Raw genomic sequence first — 27,217 nt, 5'->3', positions numbered from 1 at the left:
TTTGAGTAGACTTATTGCTTAAACGTTAAGCTTTCTAAACATCTGTATTCAATTACATTCATTTTTTTTATCATATCCTATAATTTTGAATTGCGTTGGGTATAATTTATTGTCTGATAAAATAATGCATGTATGACTTTGTTGAGTATCACCATAGCAAATATTTTCAGTTTTCATGCGCCTAACATAAATAGCTCTTTTTTCTCTTTTTGATACAAAGCTGCAACAAATTTAGTTGCTACTTATTGCTTTTAATTTAGTTTACCAAAATTGTTAGGTTACATGAATGATTTAGATATGTGATAATTAAAAATATCAAGTATGCTTATTTGCATATACTTAATAATTTTTGTTTTTATGTTCAGCTTTGCATTAGAAACTTTATGTTTTAACTATCATTTATGTACCTTATTTTATACAGAGTATAAGTATGAATGCTTAACATAACCTGTACAAAAAATTAAATGAGTGCTATGTGCTTGCTATTAATAGCCAACAGTTGACTGTAATAAGTTAATGTTTTAATAATTTTTTCCCCAAGTTAATAGAATGTATTTTCTCTGTCCTATTGTGTTAAATCCTTACAAAACATCAGAAGTTTTTTTAAACATCTTCAGTGTAAAAAAATAATATAAAACTTTAATATTTTTACATTTAGTTAAGTTATTTCTTAAAACCTGTTCTTTAACAGTTATTTCATCTGATGGATAGGCCTACTAAGGTGTCCGGTCAAAAACCCCCTGGACAAAAACCCCCTGGACAAAAACCCCCCAACATAAACCCCCTGGACATAAACCCCCCGCGACATGAACCCCTTGGACAAAAACCCCCCGTGATATAAACCCCCTGGACAAAAACCCCCCGCGATATAAACCCCCTGGACAAAAACCCCCCAATTGAGGTTTATATAAGGAAAAACCAATGATGATGAGAACCAAAATTAATATATGAATAAAAAAAAACATTACAAAAAAACTGTTTTATTTTTATTATAACTTTAAAAAGACAGATTGTGAGCGATGCCTCGCAAATAGCCTACTCAATAATGGTGGACTCATTAAAATTTTTAACAACAGTTAAAATTCGAGAGCTGCTATCAATATTTTTTTTCTGTTTTAGTAAACAGTGACCTGAATTAATCTGTTCCTTTTTAATAAAGTCAATAAATTTCCAAATATTGGGGAGACAGCATCCCATATTCGACTGGAAACTTCTGTGCCAGCCTTCAACTGAGTTGGTTATTTTTGGCATATGGTCTTCTGCACGTGTGTGCATGTTCCACATATCAAGTAGAAACATAGGCTGTCTCCGACCTCGACGTTGTGGTCTGCCAATATAGTAGTCCTCAAAGTAGTCTGCAATTGGCATTGCTTCTTGGGGGAAAATTTCCAATAATTTTTCAAAGGCATAACTTATGTGTTCAATGGGAACAAAAACCAACGCAGGTAGCATTCTGAGCATGAGAGCAAATTCACTATCAACTTGGTAGAGTTGTTGAATGCCAGAGTCCTGTATTTGTACCATCCAAAAACCAGTGCTGATTATCATCCAAAAACCTAAGGTTGTCCTTTGTGCCCGATCTTTGATCAAATACAACTAAGGTCACTCGTTGATTTCGAATAGCATTATTTTTAGGTAGAAACTATTTTCTTAGTCGTAAAAAATTAAATTCATTTAATGTATTTTTAATGATGTATATTTTATAATGTATTTTTTTTTTAATTTTTTGGTTCACATCATCGTTATTATTTCTTTATATAAACCTCAGCCCGGGGGTTATTATCCGGGGGGTTTATGTCGCGGGGGTTTTTGCTCCAGGGGGTTTATGTCGCGGGGGGTTTTGCTCCAGGGGGTTTATGTCGCGGGGGGTTTTTGTCCAGGGGGTTTTTGTCGCGGGGGGTTTTTGTCCAGGGGGTTTATGTCGGGGGGTTTATGTCCAGGGGGTTTATGTCCAGGGGGTTTTTGACCGGGAGCCGCCTACTAATATTGAATCATATTCAACATAGCTGTTAGAGCTAGGTTTGTGCTAACCTTCTAAACAAAACAAATGTTTTGTCCAAGGAAAACTTATTTAAGTCTCAGTACCTAGACTAAAAGAATGGAAATTAAATTTAGAACTATGTTATGTACTATTATTTAGTTAACAGTAACAGCTATTTATAAAATATGATCATAACAAAAATTAAAAGTATGTTTAATCATGGTTTCTTTGTGTTGTGTATGATCGATTGGGTTGGATAACAAAGTCTTATGTTTGTGTTGTATAATTTTATATAAGCTTTCATTAAACATGGCATTAATTAATGTAATCAAGTAACATGGACTGTTACATATTTGTAATAAGTAATAATAATTTGTGTCAGTAATGCCACATTGTGTCTTATGAAAACATGACACAGCAAATTCTTTACATAATCAATAGTTTTTACATAATTACAGTTAGTTAACTTAAGAGTTTTCAGACATGGCAATTTACTATACAGTTAGGAAGCCTTCAGTTACATACACCTCAGTAGTGCCAACCTTTGGCCAAAGTCCAGTAAGGAAGTGAAGATATGGGTGGGGAACAGGGTATAAAGATCACCAACAACAAACCCCCCCCCCCTCCCCAACCCGCCAACTGACTTAGAATAACCCCAGGCTGATAGCAATAGGCTACACCTGAAAACAGAAAAGAAAGTATGGCTCAGGATCAAGAACTTTCAAGACGTGTTTGGGTTTGAAAAATGAAACCAGTTTCCATCAAGCTTTTGGGGTAACTTCATACACAATTATGTATGTGATACATTGGATCACACAAGTAATTTACTCCTACATCAATTGTTGAATAAATTGGTTAGGAGTGACCAGGAAATGACATAATACTATTAGAGTTGACTTGTACACCGCCCCCCCCCCAACCATAATCATGGAAATATCAAATAGCCTACATGAACATTTTTCTCCTTTCAATGACGTCACACATTTCCAACTAATATCACTATAACTATAAATTCTAATGGTAATTTGCATGTTTAGATAATTTTTATTTTTAAATTAGACTCCCCTATACTATAGTCAGTGGCGTAGCGAGGTCGGGTGTCACCCTGTGAGGCACTTAATGGTGTCACCCCCAGAGGAGTAGCGACCCTTCCGGGTACAAACTTTCAAACTTTCGATTTGCACCCTCCCCCTTAAACTTTCGATTTGCACCCCCCTCAAACTTTCGATTTGCATCGCCCCTCAAGTTTTTCTCTATATATTTTGCTATTTTTTGCCTTGGTGTCACCCCCCCCCCCCCCTAAATGGTGTCACCCGGTGCGGACCGCACCCCCCGCCCCCCCCCCTCGCTACGCCTCTGACTATAGTGTAATTAGGGTGCGTGGCCTCCAGTGTTTATTTTGACGATTTAGGGGTGGGGGGGTACTTGAGACTTTCGGAGATCGTATTTAGATCGGCTGGGGATCGGAGGGGTGGGGCGTAGAAACACCGGCGGTGACCTCCCCTACAAAGCATGTTGGGGCCCTTAAAAACTTAATGTGTTAGAACATAACGGGAATTACCGATCTTATTTTAAAATAAAGGAAGTGTTAAGCTTACTTGTTATAAAATCGAGTGTGAATGGATGAAAAAGAATCAATGTGTACACATGACGTTCATGTTTTAAAATCTTTATGCCTTACACACACGCTAATTACATTTTAGCGATTTTTTTTTCGTGTTATCAAAATTTGGTATGGCGAAATACCATTAAAATTAATAAATAAAATAGGCTTATTAATTAAGTAGTGTTTTTTTTCTTCTTTTTTTTCTCCCATAACCTAATCCATCAATTTTGGTTGGCTCACGCTTCCGTCTGATGACTTTGGTGAAATACTAAGAGCTTTGTTAAAATGTATTTAAAAACTAAAAATTTTGTATAAAATGAAGGTTCAAAAGTAAGGCTCTTGTGACACTCGAATGGATGACCAAGGAGAATATGATTGGATGTTGCAAGGAGGTAGACTTATAAGCCTACATTAATTACTTTTTTACACCATCTTTCACTATTGAATACCTAAATATTAATTAATCATTTAGTATTGCCACTATTTAATATGCAGTATAGTTGTATGTCGCATCTACCTGTTTTGTCAAAACTTTTTTTAAATAAATGAATGGACATCTCATCTCTAAAGCTTATACTCGTTGTACTGTCAAAGAGAGAGGTAACTAGTTTTTTTTTTAACTCGAGTAGTTCACCCCGAGTCCCATACGTTTCCTGTCCCCGTTTTAAATTTTTTTTACACTTACACCCTTTTACATTTCAATTACACGCAGAGCATTTATTGATTGCAAATCTAATTTTGACAAAGTATTACTTATGCAGTTACTTTCTACTTTTTTTTTTCAATAGCCCAGTACGGAATGTTGTAAGTTATGTGTAAGTCATATGGGTCTACGACAAATTTCCGAAAGACTCTTGCCCGAATGCCATTTGGCCAAGGGCGATTTCCCGAATGGACACTTGCCAGAATGCGACAAATGCCCGAATGGACACTTGCCCGGATACGACAAATGCCCGAATGGACACTTGCCCGGATACGACAAATGCCCGAATGGACACTTGCCCGGATACGACAAATGCCCGAATGGACACTTGCCCGGATACGACAAATGCCCGAATGGACACTTGCCCGAATTCGATGAATGGTCGAATGGACACTTGCCCGAATGCGACAAATGCCCGAATGCGACAAATGCCCGAAGGCCGTTTGCCCGAAAAATTTTAACATTATATATTACCAAACAATCATTTGTAATCAATTTAAATTTGAAATTTTGATAAACTATACATATCTAAACAAAAAATAAAGGGAAAATAATTCATATTATATATATCCTCGCAGAAATTCTTAATAATTTATAGTTGCTATATAAAAAGTGTATAAACATATTTCCTTTTCTATCTATGGAATTAGACAAAAGTTTATCAGATTTTTTTTAAAATGAATCGCACTTTCTTTATTAGTAATCGCTTCAACACATTGTCTAAACAAGGTGCATTAAATGGAGATCAAACTTAACAGAATTCCTTCAGTTTTTAAATTCGCCTAGACCTCGCCTCATTCTTTTGTTAAATGATCACCATACAAGTTAAGCACAATAAGATAAATCAAACAAACGCGCCTCTGATCAATGTTGCGAGACGCCGCGCCTACACTGCGTCATAAACGCTATCTAACGACTGCATCACGTCGGCTAAACAAGGTGTTCAAAACTTACATCAAAAGAATGTTAAGACACCGCCACCAACGTCACCTTACATATGATTTATTAAAGAATAGAGCAGTTTTATTTTACACAATTTTCTCATATTTAAAAAGATAAAAGCTTAATTTAAAAAAATATAAACAAATTTGTTTTTATGCTTAGAACTGTGATGATTATCAAACTTGAATTAACTGAGAATGTCTAATTAATTTGGTAATACAATTTTTTATTTAATATTTACATTTTTTTCGGGCAAACGGCCTTCGGGCCAGTTGCATTCGGGCATTTGTCCATTCGGGCATTTGTCGCATTCGGACAAGTCTCCATTGGGGCATTTGTCCCATTCGGGCAAGTGTCCATTCGGACATTTGTCACATTTGAGCAAGTGTCCATTCAGGAAATCGGCCTTCGGGCAAACGGCATTCAGGCAAGTGTCTTTCGGGAAAAAGTCCGGCTCCCATTTTTTGTCTACATTTTCGTCGATATTATATAAATGCTACCAACTGGAATTCAATCGACGTATTAAAAACGTAGATACACAAAGAAAAGAACCAAAATATCCAATTACTTTATAAGAGTACTATTTTAACAAAATATCTCTTAAACATACTAATATATATTCCTTAAAATTTTATTTTCTGAAGATAATTTAATTGAAATAATGAATCTGAGATATTTTGTTTCATATTTTAAAATATTTCCGGATGAGGTATGATATTCTAACACAGCATATACCTAATTATAAACCCTATATATACTGAAGGGAGATTAAAATGGGAATTCCCATTTCTTTGTATATTTATTTTTTATATCCGCATTTAGATCTTGTAATTTTAATTTATAAAAAAATTGTATACATTATATAATGTGTAAGGCACACGTGTACAATTGCAGTTACACTTACACTCGTCATTACAATTTTTTGTTCAAAACGTTAACCAAATAATAACGGGGTTTACCTATTTTGTTTCTCTAACAAAGGTTGTTCGTCCTGTTAAACTTTAAAGGGGGAGAGTTTAATGAAACTACAACAGGACCTCTCAAACAAGCTATCTGGTGATTTAAAATATATTTATGTTTGAAATATGGCTAGTTCAGGATCATATGACAGAAATTCAGCAGGAGGTATACACAAACATTAAATACATTTTGATTGGTTTCATTATGGTTACAAATTGTAGTTGTTTCAGTTTAATTTTTTTGGTCACCACACCAGACGATGATTCTAAAAATAGATTTCATTAATATAACTTTAACATATCTTGTTTGAGACGGTGCAAAATTGCTCGTGTTGCAATATAATTGAAAGTCACTAACCTATTTAAAATAAAAGTAATAAAATAGCGTGTAGTGTTGCTTTTTTTGTTTTTCTGTCTTCTATTTTTCCTCAAAAACAGACTATTTAAGCGGGACAAATATGTGCCACATTTCTTTTCGCACCCTCTGCACTAGATATCTAAGATATCTAAGTCACATATAGATCTAATTTTAATTACTGCATTTCTTTTTTACAGGTGAAAATTAAAATAGGAATATATTAATGGTTATGGTGTATATATATATATATATATATATATATATATATATATATATATATATATATAATATGCAGTTAAGTTTTAGTTATATACTTGATACCAAACAGGTAAGTAAAAAAGTATACTATTGATGTGTATCTGTTTGTAAGAATTTATGGAAGAAATAGCCTAAATACAAACCACATTAAAGTAATTTATCATTTGTCCAACAGAAAACACGGAAGAAACATCAGTGATGAAAGCAGATATACAAATACCATTTGACCAAGAAGATGGTAACTTATTCTATTCTAACTATAGAAAATAGGAAAACTTATTACTTAGAGTATGTTAAACTATTTTGCATTTTTAAATACGTTCATATTTAAGAAAATAACATTTATTTATGCTCGATACCAGTGCAGACAGTAAACATAATGACCATGTAGATAAGACTATAATTATCATTTTTATTCAAATGTGGTGTTTTTTTCAGTTAATTTTGATGTAGTAGATCGTACAAGCTTGTCAAGTGAAGCAGAGTCTGGCATTGGTTATCAATCACAAGGTTCATATTTCAATGTTATTAAATCACATCAGAATATAATAAAAAACAAGTTGTTGTTATTTAACTTCATTGTTTAGCTAATACTGAAATTTTAGTTATGCTTTTTTATATTGTCTTTTTTGGAAGCTGGCAGTTTTAATTCAAGTGCTCAAGTGGACGGTACAAGAAAGGATCCCGTCGTTTCAGCTCAGCAAAATAATTTTCATCACGGTAAATAAGTTTAAAATATGTATCTTTGTTGAAAATTTCACGCCTTTCATTGGAAAATGATAAAATACCAGTTGCTTGAAATGTTGTTCTGAAATTGGAAGCTATAAAACTAACGTTTCATTTATCAAGTTAAATTTAAAATTCAGTTCATTGCCGACCCATATGATCACAGCACAATTCGAACAATTTAGAAAAAATGGATAGTTTAGAATTCTAATTTAAAGATTGCTGAATATAGACAAGACGCCCCTATTGCATGTAAACTTAACCCAGTCCATGAAAAAAAGATACAGAAAAACTTGACTCTTCTACTGGATGAACTGGACGCTAAACAAATCCTTCCCTTCATGTATCAACATGACATAATCTTTAAAGAAGACATGGATATAGTTAAGGCGAAAAAAACTCTTCAATTATGAGCTGGGCGAAGGGCTGCCTTTGATGTTTTTATTGCTTCACTACAAAAAACATACCCACACCTTGCTGAAATAATTTTGACAACCGTTTAGTAATATGCACACTCACAAAATAATTTTGGAAGACGAGATTTCCATAAAATTTTTAGTTTTACATACTGATTTAAACTGATTAATTTAATTCATTTTTTACTTATATCTTCCCACTTCATGCTGATGTATGTATTAATTAAAATCAAATATACATAAAATGTAAACCTTCCGTGTTTGAGATTGTGTTTCCTAAGTAGTATATGGTTTAAGAATATATTATGGATAGATAGTAAACCTTCAACGAGCACTAATGACATGTCGTTCTAATTAAAAAAAAGATAAACATGTTTTCAAATCCATTAAACAAAAATGTAATTATAAATTTTTAGCAATATTGTTATTACGCGACATTTTTGAAGTAGCTTCTACATAAATATATTGACCCTTATACTTTGTTGTTCATTACAAAAACAATGACATTTTTAACTAAGGAATAAAGATTTGAAAATATGAAGTATTTCTTTTATTAGTTCTTAAAAAGTGAATGTATTTGACATTTAGGTATTTATATTTAAGTATGAATAGAATATATTAAATACAATATAAAAATGTAATTAATGAATTAGTATTGTTTATTATCAGTATTGGCTTACAAATGTAAATGAGACAATGCCATATGTGGATTAGTTTTTTAAATATGTTATCTGAAAAAGAGCACATACAATAAAATAAAAACAAAAATTGTAAAGCAATAAGTTGAATATTCTTTAGATTTTACCTCATTAATTCATATGACATAATACGGTCTTGTATACTTCCAGATGAATTTGATAGTGTTCAGATCTCGAAGATCATTGACATCAAAGCAAAACTGAAGGCTAACTATACTCTATTAGTAGCAGAGCTGAACCCAAAAGATGTTTTACCTCAGTTGTTTGAAAAAGATGTGATAACATTTGATGAAATGGAAGAGCTAGGACCAAAAGCAAGAAGGGATAGTGCCATACAGCTTCTTGGAATATTGATGCGTAAAAAGGAGTCGGATTGTGCAAAATTTGTTGAAAGTTTACATCAAGTTGGATACACAGATATCTTCGACTCTATAGTAAACACAGATCAAAAGCCTCAGCTTGAAATACTTCCAGGTAAGTGAGAGATGATGGTTGTAAAATTATATTTGGATAATTTTATAAAGAAACTTAATTCTAATTTTAGAGTTACTAAAAAATTCATTTAGAAATAACAGCTTTCTGGTGTTTAAAAACTCGCAAATGGAACAATTTTAAAAGTATTGGATTTAATCTTAAAATGAAAGTAACGTATTATTAATTTGAAACAAATAATTTTTTTTTAGTTCAATGAGGAAAAAAAAATATAATTATTTTCATTTTTAACCTTATTTTTTGACATACAGTAAAAACATATGTTTTCTAATTATTGTTTATTTTAAGCTCCTTGGTTTGATGAGCTTCCAGATTCTACAAAAAATAAAATCCTATCTGAGATTGACGCCAGTCGCCTAGCAACCATTCTTGGCAACAACTGGGAAAGTGTCTTGTACAACTTAGGTTTCAGAAAAGCTCAAATAGACCAAGAATTTCAATCCAATGGATCCAACGCACAAAGAACCATTAGCAACACATTAATTAAATGGAAGCAACGGAGTGGGAGAAACGCAACATTCAACAATTTAATTAAAATATTTCGAGAATCTGAAAAAAATAATAATGCACATATTGACTGGGAGCGCCTGGAAACGTTTTTCTAAAAAACTATGATAAATGAATTATGTGTATGCCAATTCCACCCAGTATCTGATATGCAAATTTAGATTTAACATTGGCAACACTTTCCAACTTAATTAAAGTTTTATCGGAGAGTAAATTGTTCTAATTTATTTATAAGTCTCAAGATCTGATAGTTGTTTCATAATATAACTCTAATAGTTTCGCTATTCTGTCTGTCTGTATGATTGTCTGTCCGGAAAGCTATAGAGGAAACTAAATGAAAACAAACTTTCACAGTCAAACAAAACGAAACTTTACAAAGATACACGAAAAAGAAAAAGAACATTAAAAGTCACGTCATCGATACTCAAAAACAGACAATGACACTACCGCCAAATTTATTTGTGTAATTTAAAAAAGTATTCTGCATGTAGAGTTTCTTTCAAGCATCTCTTTGGGTAGGGTAGCAGAGACCCCCCCCCCCCGGTTGAAGAACGTCTATCGTTGTATTTCTATATCAACGGGCGATTTATCTAGTTTACATTTAACAACATGATCATGTCTCAAAATTTAGTTTCCTAATAATAATATGAATATTGTAGAACCCTTCCCTGGACTGTTCTTATCAACTCACCAAAGTTTCATTGAGATCGGATGAAAGGTATATGCATAAAAGACAGACAAACAAACAAAAACACACACACACATACATTGCTTTATATATATATATATATATATATATATATATATATATATATATATATATATATATATATATGTGTATATATATATATATGTATATATATATATATATATATGTATATATATATATATATGTATATATATATATATATATATATATATATATACATGTATTTATATATAAATTGTGTGTTATTTTTAAAGGAGGCCTACTTTCCCAAGTTCAGTGACTTAACCAAACCAGGGGAGGAACCCGGCGCCTCTGCAGTAATGGAACCTATGCCTTTCGAGAGCGTTTCTCGTCGTACCTGGGGTGTGTTAGGGGAGTGGGGAGGTGGTTGACACCATTCGGTGGCTGGCGGGGTTGCAACCAAGGCAATAAAGTGTAAAATATATAGAAGAAAGTTTAATTAATGATTACAGTTAAATAGTAGTGTGTGTTTTTGGGGGTGGGGGCGCATCATGACGTAAACTAGCTAATTAAAGAGAACACCATGCTACATCCGACTAAAGAGGAACAATGTTACTAATATCTTTGCACAGTTTAAAGTTATCAACCGGAAGAGTGGGAGAAGGCACCAAGTGATAACGCAGCAATATATAAATAGATATACATATTTGTCTCCGTGTGGATGGGGGGGGGGGAGAATCCAGTGGTATATGGGGTGATACTCAAGCTTGCAACACCACGGCGTTTATACAGCGCACACAGGGGAGTCTTGGCTGTGTGGAAAAACCCGCCTCCCAACACCTAAGATTCACTATTGGGCCGCCGCTGTTAATCTTTAAAAAGTAAGTTTAATCATTACCAAGAATACATGATTTGTAACGCGTTGATATTTAGTCTCTTTGGTGTGTAATACTACATCGCAACGACGTGTCACGGTTACGATAGTAGTGTATATAACAACTTTGAATAGTGGTAGTCTATATTAACGTATACAATATGCCTATAATTATAAACATAGTTAGTATATTAAACGTAACGTAATTACCATTAAATATGTAATATATTTTATTTCCTGAAAATGTTTTAAGTCAGAATTTGAATTTCCCTTTTTATTTGTCATGCGATTCGAATAAACGACAATCTAGAGTTTTAATTAAATGTTCTGAAACACTGTGCACGGAATTTAATGTGTCAGACATTTGACAATAATTTTAGATTAAATATTATTGTAAGAAATATTCTTATATTGAAGGTTTGAAATTTAATATTTAAAAAATACGTATGTTTTAAAAATCTGGTCATGAAATGTACTTTTAATTTATTGCAATGCAGAACTAAGTCTAAAATATTTCATACACCAATGTGAATGAATAAACTCTTGTTTTATAGATTTTATTTACTAAATTGTTAATTGTTTATTTTAACCAACATAAAAAAAGTTTACTCCTACTTATCACGCAATCTGACGAAACAATCGGGAATTTCCTAAATTCTTTGATCTCAAAACTAGAGTAGGTTTTGGGAGACTAACAAATTGTAGCACATACACGGATTTTGTATGTCTGATTTCGAATATATGTCACAGTAAATTACTTAAATTAATTGTTATGAAACGGAGTATTATAAAGCATGAAACATTCTGGACCATTTTATGGAGGTAAATGAGAATAGTGTTAACATTTGTTAGAAATTATTTAAACCAAATTGTTGTATGATCCTACACATTAATAAATGAAGCAATTTTGTTTTAAAAATAAGGGTAGTTCAAGATTTTAATTCTCATAGATGGCGAGGACAGGTCGTCTAACTGGAGAAAAGGAAAATGTCTTGGTCGTGGTAATGGAACAACTGTTTATCAAGTGGGCGAGACAAAATATGCAGCCAAACAGTTCAGTATTTCTGATGATACGCCTACGGAGTTGGTGGTAAGCTGTTACCTAATTTAATTATGGTTTTAAATTAAATCACTTGTATTATAATAATCGTAATTTATATTTGCGATATTTTCAACCTTAATACATTTTCACGTAAAAGAACTAAAATGGCAATAAGGAATGCACAGAAGCAAGAGAAAACTTGAGTCAAGCTTCAATCCGTATAACTAGTAGTACTAGCTCATTTCCGGATTGTTATTTGCTACTGCGAGACAGTAAATTGGGCTATATACCATGATCTAATATTTTGTGGGGCTACTAAAATCACTATAGCAGATATAACATAATACCCAGATTACTAAGCTCCAAACTTCCATTTATTAACAACAGGCAAGTGTGGTTAACACACAATTGCATTTTGGACTTAAGGGCCTCTAAACTATCAAGATCATACATTTATGACGTTTACATATAAAAAACAAAATTTAACCACCTTCCCTCTGCACACGTATCACATCTCCTTTACACATACATAAGCGTCCCCCATAAATTGATAACAACTAACTAACACAGCATACAAAGGGGGGGGGGTAGAGTTGTGATGGCGAGCTCAGTGTTTGATTGTTAGAGTTGGCTTTGTGTGAAATAGAATCTACGAATAACATTATTACGACTGGAGTATATCTATTAGTTCTACAGTGAGAGTTTCACTACAAAATATATCTTATAGAAGCTATACCGTTTCGAAACAGAGTTGCATAATTCAAGAGGATCAGTGATTCAATTTTATTTAAACCTTAATTTCAAGTATGGTTGACACAAACTATATAATAAAGATGAAAGGACTGTGTGGCAAGCGGAAATGCTTATAGTAAAAATCTCCACTTGATCATTTGTGCTATATTCATAAGGTTTTGATTCTTATACATATATTTAAATATATGATTACAAATTTTCTAGATTAATCAATGCTTAAATAATAGGTAATTTTTCAACTAAACGTTTAAATTAATTTGATGTACAAATAACAATATGTTTATAGTAGATCAACTTATAATTTATCACAAAAGTTATAATTTTTCATGACAAAAATCGTACAAATTAAATATTTTTCTTCAAGACTGATAACTCACAAAAATTAAAATTACTTTAAAAAATGTCTAGTATTTCTATTTGGTATGTTTTCATATTAGGAAAAAATAATAGAATATGCATAGTAGTAATAAAATGTTGTGTGTTAAATAAAACAAAGATGTATTTAATTCAACCTTCTTTTAGTTTATAAACTGCATACACTAATAACCAAATAATTATTATCTTTATTAATAATTGTGTAAAAGTTTTCTAAATGTCGTCACGGTTCTGAATAGGACTGGATTGGGTTAAACTTTTTGATCTTTACATTTTTGAATTATCTACTGCTTTTTGTGTTCTTTTAAGATTATTTCTTAACATAATGGTAAGATATGGGTTAGATGATTGTATTGCTCACACACCTCTTTACTGGTAATTGCAAAAACAATATTCACCGTTTTACCTGTTTCAAAAGCTATAATTCTGATTATAAATTAAAATATAGTTAATTTTTATTTGAAGTTTGCTTATTCATCTTTTCTTGTCAGTTTTACTCTTATCCGCGGTGTTTTTATATTGTTTTAACTAAATTTTCCGAAGTATTTAAGCATTGGCTCGATAAGGACATATGTACGTACTGGCCGTCTTTACTCATACTAACGGTCTTGAAGTTGTGTGAGAATGTGCTTATTTTTCTGTACATTTATTCAGCTTTCCCTCCCCCGTCATTTATTTACATAGAGTTTTTAACACAATCCACCTAAAAATAAGAGAATCTGTACAAGATGCCTTTGGAAAATGTTATAGATCAGCCGATAGGCAAGAGACATGCAGTATCTCTTTCTGCTAGCATTGAAATATCAAATTATGCGAGGCACACTTTACGTAAAGGATTATCTAACGTTTCTAGACAGGTCTTAAAACCCGAAGTTAATAGACCTACCGTATAAAAGAGGTAGGGCTGAATTGAGCCTGATAAACCAAGCAAAGGTTACTTGCGTACGCTACTGATTCTCAATGAACCAAGATAGTACGCACTTTAAGAAAAGTAATAAAGAAGTGACCAGATAGATACCAACCTACCATAAAATGTGTATAGTGTTATTATCTGTGTCATCGTTTTTGAATGTGGGTAATGTCTTAAGGATTCTTTGGTCTATGGAAATTATTCAACATTACACGTGGTAAGATTAGTTTAAAAATTAATGTTTTTATGTATTACTAGACTACCCGTTATCTAATTAAATAACTGTGGATTTCGGGGGTCATCCATAAATGACATCAGGTCTGTCACTTATCATCACAAAATAACCAGAACCCACATTCAAAAAGGCGTTTTTTTATCTTTTGAAAAAAAATAAATTCCGCTGAGCATGGGTCTGACCACACTATCCCTTCATATACTGACGTCACAGGTGACCTACTAAACTCTACTTCACCTGCCTAGTGTCCCACCAAGTCTCAGGCAACATGGTTTTATCGTTTAAAAAAAAAACGATTCCGGCCGAGCATGTCTCTGACCACACTATCCCTTAATATGCTGAAGACAAAGAAACAGGTGAACTCTACTTCACCTTCCCTGTGTCCCGCGAGGTCCTGATAGTTAAATTCATCAGGACCGTTTAAAAAAAAAATTGAAAAAAAAAATACTTTGTCGTGATGTGTTCTAGAACCCGTACCATCCGCATGTTAGCCATCCCACTATCATCTTAGCTATAGGTGCACTGAATAACCAATGTAAAATTAGTCCTATATTGTGCTGCAAATTAAGAAACCAATTACGCGAATATGTCCTATTATTTTAAATTTAATTAGGGGCCTAGATCTATATCCCAAATTAGCCAATTCCATAGCTAAACAAACAAAGATTTATATAAAATATTTAAGGCCTAGAATAGTTTAGTATATATAGATCTATATTCTTGTTCTAGATGTAGAATTTACGTTAAGTCTAAATTCTAGTTTTTGCCTAGAACCTAGATAGACACACAAATCACATGCATTCTTGAATTAGATGATCATTGAAGCTAAACAAAGATTTATATAAAATAATTAAGGCCTGACATAGATTCTAGATGTAGAATTTACATTAAGTCTATATCTAGAACTAACGTTAAGTCTAGTCTCTAGTGACATAGATCTAGAATAGATCTAGCTAGATTCTAGGGTTGCCAGATACCTTTTCCGAAAATACTGGACACCTTTCCATCCTTCCCTTCTCAGGTATGCCGCAAAGCAGAAGAAGGGGGGTAACAGAGTATTATTCATATACTTGTCCAGTATTTATATTTATTTTATCCTGGACAGTCTGCTCAAATACTGGACTGTCCAGTTCAAAACTGGACACCTGGCAACCCTACTAGATTCATAACTTTTTTCTTCCTTCGACAGCTGATCTTTATATATTAAGAAATGTAGTGTATAGGCCTACTAAAACAAAAATAACTGTTAAAAAATTGATAATACTATTGAAACCAAATAAAAAAGGCAAACGGACGTATTGTTAAAGTTATATCGGACAGAAAATTTGCTTTAGAACCCGTTAAATATCTGAATAGGCAACACAATCTTCGATGGACCCGCAAGTGTTGTTTTCAAAAGTATATAAATCATGTGACTTCACTATTCACTCTAGGTCAAGTCAATGTTTAGAACTTTCAAAATTAATGTGGTTCATCTACAAATGAATAAATCAATACATTGATTAACTTTTTTGAATAAATTTGTGATTAACAGTCTGTCTGAAAAAAAAAATTGTTCTCTACCCACTTACTATTTTACAGCTCTACACATAGTGCAGATTCTCTCCTGTAGCCAATCGGACCAAAAAAAAATTCAAACATGTAAACAAACTTGAGTTTTAGTAGTAGAAAATCTATATAAATAGATATAATATTGTCTACATGTTGTGGTCATCCAAAAAATAATCAAGTTGATTGTTGGCCAACTTGATTAGAGAAATAAAAAACTAATAATTATATAAACTATAAAATAGTATATATTATATTACATTATTTTATATTATAAAAATAAATATACTAATAGCTATTTTACGCAATTGATTCACCACTGGGTGGGTATTTTAAAAAGCTACGATATTTTAAGTAAACACATTTCAGTGACCCACTACATAACATTTTTCTGTTTTACAGAAGAGTGTGATGAACGAAATAAAAGGATTAGAAAAAGTGAGACACGATAGAATTATTAAATTGTATGGATACAGCAAGACTGACCACACAATATCTTTGTTCATGGAATGCATGCTAAAGGTGAGATAGTAAAAAAAAACTGTTATTTCTGTCATTAATGTATATATATATATATATATATATATATATATATATATATATATATATATATATATGCATATATATATATATATATATATATATATATATATATATATATATATATATATATATATATATATATAGGCTTTGAGAACATCTAGTTGTCAATTTAAACGTAAATAATTAAATATACCATACTAACATTTTGTGTTAGAAAGAATACAATATTTATACACATACCGATGCAGTAATATAGAAATAATTCAGGTACGAAATATAATGACAACATGCAACGCGTATTGATCAATAATGTGTCGGAAGCACCTATATTTTAGAGACTGGCTGCTAGGTTTTTATACATTTACAGAAAATAAAGAATTCAAAGTGACGAAGGTCATTTATTCTATACGATCATCTTGTGTGTCTTTAAATTGAATGATAGTACTGTATTAAAATACAACTAACCCAAGAATCGAAATTATACTGATAACCATCTTTTGTCTTTTAAAGTCGTAAAAGTAAAGTGAAAATCCAAAAATAATAACAATACTATGGCATTTTTAACTTAATGTTTTTTAAGGGAAAAGTTCCATGTTTAGCTTTTAAATAATTGACATAAATAAGCATAGCTCATTAAGATAAAAGCATTGCAATCTATAAAATTTTTGTAAACAAATATGTATCACTCTATAATAGTCGTTAACTAACGCTAATTTCTAATATAATTTATTTTAAAATTACTTAAATTAAAATATGCTATTAATACAACAGGGATCTTTGGCAACCTACATTAAAAACCAACCAGGTGGTTTTCTCTCAGAGGAAAAGACTTTGACATTTACACATCAAATCCTGGAGGCGCTAATATACTTACACGATATGAGGATAATTCACAGAGATATAAAAGGCATTTATATATAGATTATGTATCCATACATATATATATATATATATATATATATATATATATATATATATAAATCATATATATATATATATATATATATATATATATATATATATATATATATATATATATATATATATATATATATATATATATATATATATATATATTTATATATATATGGCGACAGGACAAACGATCTCAGAGTTAATGACCTCAGACAAAATATCCCAGATAAGAGATCTTAAAGACACATGATTTCAGGACAAACGATCTCACGGACAAAAGATACCAGGACAAAATTTATCAGGACAAATGATATCATAGACAAAATATCTGACAGAATAATTATAATAATTACGATGATTTTAGTCGATTTTAACATTTAAAAAAATTTGAATGTCATATTATGGATTGTATTTACTTTTTTTGTAGGCATAATGAGTTAAACTTAATTAAAAAAGCATCAAAAGACAAACCTAAGTAAACGTAATTTTTTAAATAATATTTTTATATTAAAGTATAAGACATGAAAATGCATAAAACAAATAAAATAAAACTGATTCTTAAAAGTGAAGTTACCTCTCTGCGATGTAACGAAGGAGGCTTTGATGAGTTATTATCAGTAATGGTGCTTAGTTTGCATGCATACTACCAATAACTTTGCTCCACAATGTACGCGGTCGTTAATTAAATATGTGTAACCTGTTCAGAGGTGTGACCGAAATATAACTACTGACTTTAGATGATTGTTGTATGGTCCAAGGATAGCTGATGTTTTCTCCCTTAGGCTAACAAAGCGAGCGGCTACCTAGCTGTGTAGGTTTTTTTATAGTCTTTTTATCTATAAATGAGCTAGCCCTTTTATCTAGATAGATCCACCCACTGTGTTAGGATTGTTTTATATTCGACAAGCCCACTTACAATGTCTACCGAAAGTGAGTTTTAATCTTTAAATATACTATTTCGATTGGCAATTTTAATAATTTAAATTTGGTTTAAATCTATGGATCTACTTACCAAGCCTTATGCTATGTAATTTATACAATTTTCTCGGCCAAAAATAATATAAATAAATTAGTTCGAAGAACAAAAATATCATTGAATAGCTGAGTTTTTAACTGAATTATTTAAGTCACTTAATCAGTTTGGGAATTTACTATGGTGTTGTGTTAATTAATAATGTATATAATTTGGTTTTTATTAATGTTATTTTGAATGCGTCGGATTTTTAGCTATTTAGTTATTTCTTTGCCTTGTCACTAATATAGTTAAACGTGTGGTAAAGTACATTGAGTTTTGACCAATAACTATTTTATAAAATATATTTTTCAAACAAGTATACAATTAAAAAAAGGGCCTATAATTCATGTGCAACGGGTAATGATGGCTAGCTACATAGAGACAACTTAAAATAACTAAACATTTTTTTGCCTAAAGTCTCTCAAATAAACAATTTTCGCTGAATATAAAAAAATAGTTTTATATGTTTCCCTTTTTAATAAGAGCATTATATTTTATTTTTTTCAGGCTCGAATATCTTAATGGAGGATGAATTTAACATAAAGCTAGCAGACTTTGGACACAGTGAGATGTTTCAAACACTTTCAATTGCAGGAACTGATCCTAAAGGCACATACAACTGGATGGCACCAGAATTGTTTCAAGAAGTAAAACACAGTTACGAGGTTGACATATGGTACAATATTTTTTTAAAACAATATTTGTTTTAGCATTTATGAAAAAAATTTGGTTTAGGATTAATAATCTATTTATTTGTTTTTTTAAGGCAGAAAGTATATCCGAAATAAAATAAAAAAATAAACACATGGACAAAAAATATTCACTGATTTAAAAAAAATTGTTTTAAGATTCGTATTCCATTGTAAAAGATTATGTCGATAAAATGCAACGAAACCTGTTACACAATAATTTCTAGTACTTTTAATGATTTATTAAATGTTGTTGTCTTCCAATATCAGGAGCCTTGGCTGCACTATTTATCAGATGGGTACTGGAAAAATCCCATTTCAAAGTTTAGCAGTACACAAATTCCCCATTGCAGCAAAGGAGAGAAAGCTAGAAATTACTCTACCAGAAACTTTCCCACAAAAATTAAAGGATCTGATTTTCTACGCGTGTAAGATTGAGCCAACGGATAGGCCAACTGCCAGGGAACTGAAGAAAAAACTATTAACACTCGGAAGTATAACCTAAATTATATTTTAAAATAAAATAACTCAATAAATACTATGGTAACATCAATAATGTTTAGAATTAAAAACTTAAGAACATATATTGTTCGGTTAATAGGTTCATTTTGTCATCTTGTTTTTTTTAAATTTTTAATAGAAAGTCAGCAAGACGAAATTGATATTTCATTAATCACCGGAACTGTACTTAATGGAAGTGATTCTAGCTCATCAGAAGATATTGTTGAAAAAGGGTACAGTTTTCTAAATAGTGACTTTTTTAACCCACAATTTCAAGGTATGCGTTTGAATCTTTTACGTAAAATATTATTTGATCGTTTATAAATAAAATTTGGGTATTATAATTCATTATTTTTTAAATGATATAATAAAAGAACCACTAAAATATGTTGTAAATGCTCTAAGAAAAATTATTGTTATAAAATAATTATTGTAGTTATCGTTTTTAGTATTGTGAATATAACTTTCACGTTACACTTTCCAGATTTTCTAAATGTTGTGAATGTTAGTGGTGATGAGTATTCAGATACACCCGAAGGTAGATAAAATACATTGTATTTTGTTCTCATAGTGTATTTTGCACAAAATAAATAATGTTTATGATTTTCCTTAAAAAATAAAAGAGCAATATTGTTGTAAATTAAATTGTGACTGAAAGCCACTTAACAAAATAAAAAACAAAAAAACAATGCTTAGATAAATTACAATAACAATTGCTTAGGAAATATATCGCATTATTTTTCATTTTTAGGGCTGATTAGATAAAATAACACCATTAGAAATTTATTATCTAGTATTATATGTATTATTACGCAATCAACATAACATCCATTTAATTCATACAAAATAATGACAATGGACATAAGCGAGTTGACTAATCGGGTTTCATCATCATTATTATTGACCTTGATGTTGATGTGTTAATTTTAGATTTTGTCAACTAAACAGTCGTAAAAAATAAAAAATACTTAAGGCTAAACAAGAATTCAGAAATTTAATATTTTTTAGAATCAATGTAATACAATTTCAAAAGAATTTGAAGTTCATTTTTTAGTTTAACGCTACCTTTTATTTATTTTTCTCAAGCCTAAAATATTACCTGAAGTTTTACTTTTGTAAGACAGTCGATGATTTGATGTAAAGGGACTCAGTGATTAATATACTGAATACCACACTTCATGAAGAACTTCATAGTAATTTGTAATAAAGTTTTGCCGATAAAATTTTCTAGATAAAATTTTTAATTTTTTAAACAAGACATAGTTCAGCCATTTCCAGTGATGAAATTATAAAAAAATTGTTTTTGGACTTTTATTTTATAGTATTGTTTGATTACTAAAAAAGTAAAAACACCAAAAAGCTATAGTAAAGTCCATTAAAAACCTCATAAAAATATTTATAACCATATTATTTTTATAACATCGCAAATGATTTAAAACAAAAATATTTTATAAACCATTCGATATATTCGATACTATTCATGACAGCGTCTACTAAACATGTAACAAATTTAAGCTACATCAATAATCCTTAAATTAAAAAAGAAATTTACTAACACAGAAAATGTTTACGACGAATATAACTACTCCGTCAAAGACAACACATTACTAAAGCACTACAAGGACATAGTAGACGAAGTAGATACTAGAAGAGTAGTGCATTACTTGCTTGGAGATCGCGTCATCACGGAAGTGGAGATGAAAGAGATTGAAGCTGAAACTACAAAAACAAAAAGAACGGAAAAGCTGCTTCAAATAATAATGGCAAACAACCCACAATCACACTGTGATCACTTCATAAAAGCATTGGAGTTAGCTGGCTACAAACCTCTTGCTAAGAAGATTAGAGGAACAGAAGGTAATATTTAGAAATATACAAATACTCAATGACCGTGTATGTGCAATGCATGGGCATGTGCATGCTCGTTTGCGTTTGTGTACATGTCTATGTACATTCAAATGTACATGACTATGCACATGTACACATACATGTATGTATGTACATTAACATGCACGTAAGGCGCACAAGTAGTGGTAAGTGTAGATGAATACTAATAATAATCTAAACCCTAATTTTTATATTATGAATGTATTTATTTACTGTCTAAAAATATAACTATCCCCAGATCTACAAAATAATATGAAATCCCTTAAACTTTGGAGTACAGTTTTAACGGAAACAGATGCAAGTCGTTACGCTAGCGCTTTGGGAAAAGACTGGGATGATCTGTTTCTTCATCTTGGCTTTACAAAAAACGAAATTGATGTAGAATTAAAAGCCTGCAGGAAAAATGAAAAGCGAACAATTACCAACCTTCTGATAAAATGGATTCACCGTGAAGGCAAACAAGCGACACACGGTAAATTTTTAGAAACACTGAACACAACAATCGAGTACAGCAAGATTGAAATTGATTTGGAGCATGTCAGTAGAGTTTTTAGAAAATATTCCTAGTGTAAATATGTTCTGTAAATCGGTGAAAGAAGAACAAAACATGGTTATTTTTTATTCAATGTATATTTTTATTTTTTATCAATAGATAAACACCTATTACTGATAGTTATAAAGACAAATTTAGGTGGAAAATTGGTAATTAGTACCCCATAAGTAGAATAATTAAATAAACCGAGAGTGATTTCCCCTAAACTTTCGCCAATATTCTTATACACTACGGGGGATGGCAACTCGGAATATAGACAATTTTTAATCCATTTTTAATTACTTAAACTTTAAAAAATATTATATAATCTCGGAAAGAAAAGAATTGCGTACCAAACATATCTGAATAATAGTGCGGAATATTTTATGAATTTATATTCATTTTTTGCGAAATCGGAAATCACGTAAATTACTACTTCCGTTCAACAGAGATTACTCAAAATTTGAAAGAAGTCAGAGAATTAGATGTTTTATTTACATGTGCAATTTCATTTATCTATCAGAAACAGCAATTTTGAAAAATAGAAAGTAGAATAAGTTTCGCTTATATGAAATTTGATATAATACTTATATATGAAATTTAATCAACCTAGCTGTAACGGTACTCAAGTTATCGTGTTCACAGACGCACATACACACACACATGCATAGACACATATACACACAGACATACGGACAAAGTTGCAAAACTACGTATTACCGACTAAAGGAGGTGTAAATCGTCGAGATTTGTAAAAATATCGATTTTTTTTTTGCACAATTATAATACTTCAACTATACTTCGTATACGAGAAAGTAAAAAAAAAACGCTGTTAGAAGGTGTTTTTGTAACGTTACAGCAAACTTAATTTAACGAAAAAAATAGTATCATGATTTCAAGATTTTAATATGGAAAGGGAAGATAAGTTAGAGAAAAAAATTAACAAACGGTTTTAATTAACCCCAAAAGCGGCCAAATAGTACATATGGTGAGTCCAAGCGGTACTAAATTACCTTTGTACTATAAATAGCCATATCCCATCAATAAATATATTATACAAATTAAAAATGATATCATATCTTCTTGAAGGTCCTTCTCACTAAGTAGGCCTACCTGTGTGGTTTGTTCTCTTTAGAGCTGTGTTTTTTGATTGTTTTTTTTGTATCTGTAGATTTAGATAAAATAATCGGGTCTGTTTTCATAGTGTGATTTATTTGTCCTCTAAAATTTTCCTCAACGTTATATTTGTTCTTTTGTTTCCGATGTTATCTGTAGGTAAAGACTGACGTTGTAAGGGATTTCTTTTATTCTACTTCCATTTGCTTGAGTCTTGACATGCATTGATTGCCACGGGTTATATTGTTTTACCGAAATATCCTAATATATAAAAGACCATGTGCAACTTATCTCTCTCTGTCCACAAAATATTTTCAGAAACTATCAGTATCTTCAGCAATATATGGAGAACTTGATACTGACTTTTTAAAAATAATATGTTAAATGTTTTAAATGTATAAACTAAATTTTATTGAAAGAAGAAAAATAAAAATAAATCAATATTCAAGTATAGAAATACAATTTTAATTATGCAACCGGAAAAGTGTTTATTACTTTGACAAGAACGCAATAAAACAATGACGTCACATGTCACATGTTTAAATTACGCAAAGAACACAAAACTAATGACGTCATCTTCATATTTTAGAATATGAAAAAATGAACTATTTAATTCAAATTTGAGTTAGATCTATAGATCTACTTATCAGCATGTACGCTATGAAATGTATACAATTGTCTCGGCCAAAAGTAATACAACTTACTTTAAAAAATAACATAAATACCATTGAATAGCCGGGTTTTTAACGGACCAATTTAAGTCTCTTTATAAGTGTGTGCTTTTTGACCAATCACTATTTTGTAAAATATGTTTCTCAATTATGTATAACATTAAATGTATAAGCCTAAATTCACGTGTAACGGGTACCGACGGCTAGTGATTTAATAGTTAATTAGAATGGATTTGTGGGAACCCTAAAAAAATAATTATACGAATCTTCTGATGGACGACCAGCCATAAAGACAGTCTAGACATATAAGCGAAAATTCGCAACGCACACAAACGGATTTACCTTTTCTCTTAAAAACCGATTTCGCCATTTTTGTCAGCACACAAATTTCATCATCTAGAATATTCTAGAACGATTTCAGCGTATTTCTGCAATTTACTAACGGTCAGCTGTAGCGAAATGAGGGTGGCACGAACAGCTCTCTGGTACGAATGACAAGACTCTAGCGTTTATGTGCAAATAATATGCTGGTATAATTTTTTACAAAAACTGCATCAAATTTTATTTCTAGTCAAAAACGATCTTAAGCGGATTTAGTTAAAAGCATACAGTAGTATAATGTTTAAGTGCCTTACATGAACTAGCCTTATTCTACACAGAGAGGGGACACTGATACTCTGATTATTCACTGTCCATGTACATTATTAACATAAAATAATGCAATTGATAAGTATTTTCAACAAGATCCATGGCAGAATTTAGCTTTAAAATTACAGCATACATTTACATTTTGATTAAAGATTTGTGATCTGATTTTGCCTTTGAAACATGTATTTTATTGTCGTCACGAGTATGGTCATGCCACGTATAGATCCTGTTCCTCATGTACTCTTGTTTAAGTTAATTTTAAAAGATCAAAATATAAATTATTTAGTATAACGAATTAAAATTCACGATTGATATTATTTAGGCATTAAAAGTTTCAAGCAGGCATTGAGAATAAAATATTTAGAATCTCTATTGCTCGGTCTTTAAGACTAGCTTAAGGGAATATTTGTCTATGCACATGTGTCTCTACAACATAAATGTCTGTACTTTTCTCTAGCTTATTAAAGAAGGGACATTGTTTTTTTTTTTATAATAACAGTTAATTTTTTATAAACAAGTTGTCTAACATGTTGAATTATACAGTTGTGGCAGAAAAAAGTGTATTATATTATTAGTACTTGTGATGGTGCATATTTTGATTCTTATTACTGTTACATAATTCAACATTTTCAACCACATTATTCTTAGTTTATTATATTTTGAAGCATATTATTATTACAAATAAATGGTAGCGAACATAATTAATTGCAAAGAATAAAAAGCAAGAAATACCTTTCATATTTTGTTCATGAGCACTTTTGTAATAACACTTTTCATACTTACTTGTGTGCTATATTTAAAAAAAAATATTTCCCAGTTATTTGTTTTACAAACAAGTAGTCTATTATGTTGGAATATAGGTACAGGTTTTACAGAAATGCCTCAAAAGTGTAATATATTATTACATTCACATTCCTGTCATATATTTCAAATTATTCAACTACAACATTTTTAGTTTATTATATTTTGAAGCATATTATTATTGCAAATAAACAGTAGTGAACATCATTAATTTGAAAAAAATTGAAGCAAGAATTAACTATTATATTTCATTTATGAGCGCTTTTGTAATAACACTTTTCATACTTACTTGTTGTATGCTATATTTTGTTTTATTTTTTTAGAGTGTTTCGCTATTTAGTTTATTATGTAAATTTCCTTTTATCAAGTAAGGTTTAATTTTGCTTTATTTTCAATTTTCTATTGATTTTGAGAAATATATCATGCTTTTTATTAAACGTGAAAGTATACAAAAAGTAAAAAATATCTGTCGATATTTACATACAAGCCCAATGCAATCTCACACAATAAATGTGAACTTTATTGTGATATAAGTTGAACCAAATCCAAAATTATACACTAACCAGCCGTATTTTCGATTCGCGCCATAACGTTTGTTCCCAATTTTTTAAGTATAGTGTTTTAATTTTTCTGATTTTTATTTACGCTGGAATCCCTAATAAAGGGCGGCATTATTTTGATGTTAGTATTTGTCTTTGTCAAAGTAAAAGACTATAGAACATAATCCACATTGTTTCAGATGCATATTTTAACATAATAAATTAATACCACACTGACAACTCAGCAGTGATTGAATCTATCTGTTGCACTCTTTAAATTGAAAGTACTTTTCAATTTATTAAGCTTCTCACTTATAAAGGACTTATACGGGAAACGCAGTAGTTCACTTTCGAAACTTGCGGCCCATGGGGCAAGTGAAATAGATTTCAACTGTTTCTGTGACGTCTGCATATGAAGGGATAGTGTGGTCAGCACTATGCCCAGCCGTCTAATGTAAGTTAGGTACCCTTCAGATCTGGGTTGTCTCAGGAATTTTCTGCTGACTTTTGAGTTAGAATGTTACTGCTCTAACGCTAGGCCACGCCGCCCCATTTAGGAAACGTTGTTAAATTTACATTACCCTGAAATCGAGGCAGAAAATGAAGAAGTTATTTTTGTTCATTCGAAAGACGAAAAGGCATTAAAAGTAGGCCTATATGATATTAAGCTCAATCATAAAATAAGTGAGTAAAATTGCAAAGGGAGTAGTGGGTGAGGTAGACAGAGGAAGAGGGATAGACAGAGACTGGGAAAGTAATAGAGGAAGGGAGAGAAAGAGCGGTGGAAATGAGAGATGGAAATGGAGAGACCGAGATTCAGATACTGATAGCATTTTCCTTTAGTAGTTTATTAAAGAGTGTATTTAGAGAGATAAAACACGAAGGCTCTACACTTCCAAATACACGCATTGTTACTGTAGCAATACATTTTATTTTAAATTTTTAAAAAATCGTCAGTAAACACAAACAAACGCCCTCACACGCGACCCACCCTATCGACAACTTTTCTTTTCATCTCTCACACATTCTCACGCACTATTAACATAACATCAACCCAAGCAGGCGAAAATTAGAAAAAAAACGTGTCTTTAAAAATCAGCTTTAATGTATTTGTTAAAAATTATGTAAAATGTAAAATACAACATTCTTATGAAGATCCATTACAGAATTTGTTTTAAAAAAAAGTAGTTACTATATGCTTAAGGCAGATGGGAGATACCTGTGGTAAACTATAGAAACATTGAACTTGATTCAAATCAATAATCAAATGGAAATACATTAACCAATGTAATCCACAATACTAAGCA

General features: G+C 31.0%; 2 protein-coding genes across 5 annotated transcripts; both read left to right on the top strand.

The window, feature by feature from the left end:
• The first annotated feature begins 3,599 nt into the window (after positions 1–3,599).
• LOC131943289 (death domain-containing protein CRADD-like) lies at positions 3,600–9,860 on the top strand. 4 transcript variants are annotated; one of them, XM_059303319.1, is made up of 7 exons: positions 3,600–3,713; positions 3,910–3,979; positions 6,983–7,045; positions 7,246–7,317; positions 7,444–7,527; positions 8,798–9,121; positions 9,428–9,860. In XM_059303319.1, exons 2-7 carry the CDS (start codon positions 3,940–3,942, stop codon positions 9,742–9,744), a joined length of 900 nt encoding a protein of 299 aa, XP_059159302.1. In that variant the 5' UTR covers positions 3,600–3,713; positions 3,910–3,939; the 3' UTR covers positions 9,745–9,860. The 4 variants fall into 4 exon arrangements, with proteins under 4 accessions (XP_059159302.1, XP_059159301.1, XP_059159300.1 ...); XM_059303317.1 differs by lacking the exon at positions 3,600–3,713 and adding an exon at positions 6,214–6,357 and having other exon boundaries at positions 3,965–3,979; XM_059303318.1 differs by having other exon boundaries at positions 3,600–3,979.
• Positions 9,861–11,742: 1,882 nt separating this feature from the next.
• LOC131943275 (mitogen-activated protein kinase kinase kinase A-like) lies at positions 11,743–24,375 on the top strand. Its single transcript, XM_059303298.1, has 10 exons — positions 11,743–12,012; positions 12,141–12,280; positions 16,456–16,575; positions 17,368–17,503; positions 19,034–19,202; positions 19,486–19,709; positions 19,856–19,993; positions 20,201–20,254; positions 21,277–21,573; positions 21,842–24,375. Exons 1-10 carry the CDS (start codon positions 11,985–11,987, stop codon positions 22,168–22,170), a joined length of 1,635 nt encoding a protein of 544 aa, XP_059159281.1. The 5' UTR covers positions 11,743–11,984; the 3' UTR covers positions 22,171–24,375.
• Positions 24,376–27,217: the final 2,842 nt, after the last annotated feature.

This window comes from Physella acuta, unplaced genomic scaffold (assembly GCF_028476545.2).
Source record: "Physella acuta isolate Inbredline_101_S28 unplaced genomic scaffold, ASM2847654v3 ptg000450l, whole genome shotgun sequence".
Classification (NCBI taxonomy): domain Eukaryota; kingdom Metazoa; phylum Mollusca; class Gastropoda; family Physidae; genus Physella; species Physella acuta.
Note: the sequence above shows the minus strand (reverse complement) of the source record. Positions and strands in the feature narration are given on the sequence as shown.

Coding starts and splice junctions, on each gene's coding strand:
- LOC131943289 (XM_059303316.1), top strand. CDS start 4,133: ATGAATGGACATCTCATCTCTAAAGCTTATACTCGTTGTACTGTCAAA. Junction 4,188..6,982: donor TTGTACTGTCAAAGAGAGAG/GTAACTAGTTTT, acceptor TTTGTCCAACAG/AAAACACGGAAGAAACATCA. Junction 9,122..9,427: donor TCAGCTTGAAATACTTCCAG/GTAAGTGAGAGA, acceptor GTTTATTTTAAG/CTCCTTGGTTTGATGAGCTT.
- LOC131943275 (XM_059303298.1), top strand. CDS start 11,985: ATGAAACATTCTGGACCATTTTATGGAG. Junction 16,576..17,367: donor TCATGGAATGCATGCTAAAG/GTGAGATAGTAA, acceptor TTAATACAACAG/GGATCTTTGGCAACCTACAT. Junction 17,504..19,033: donor AATTCACAGAGATATAAAAG/GCATTTATATAT, acceptor TATTTTTTTCAG/GCTCGAATATCTTAATGGAG.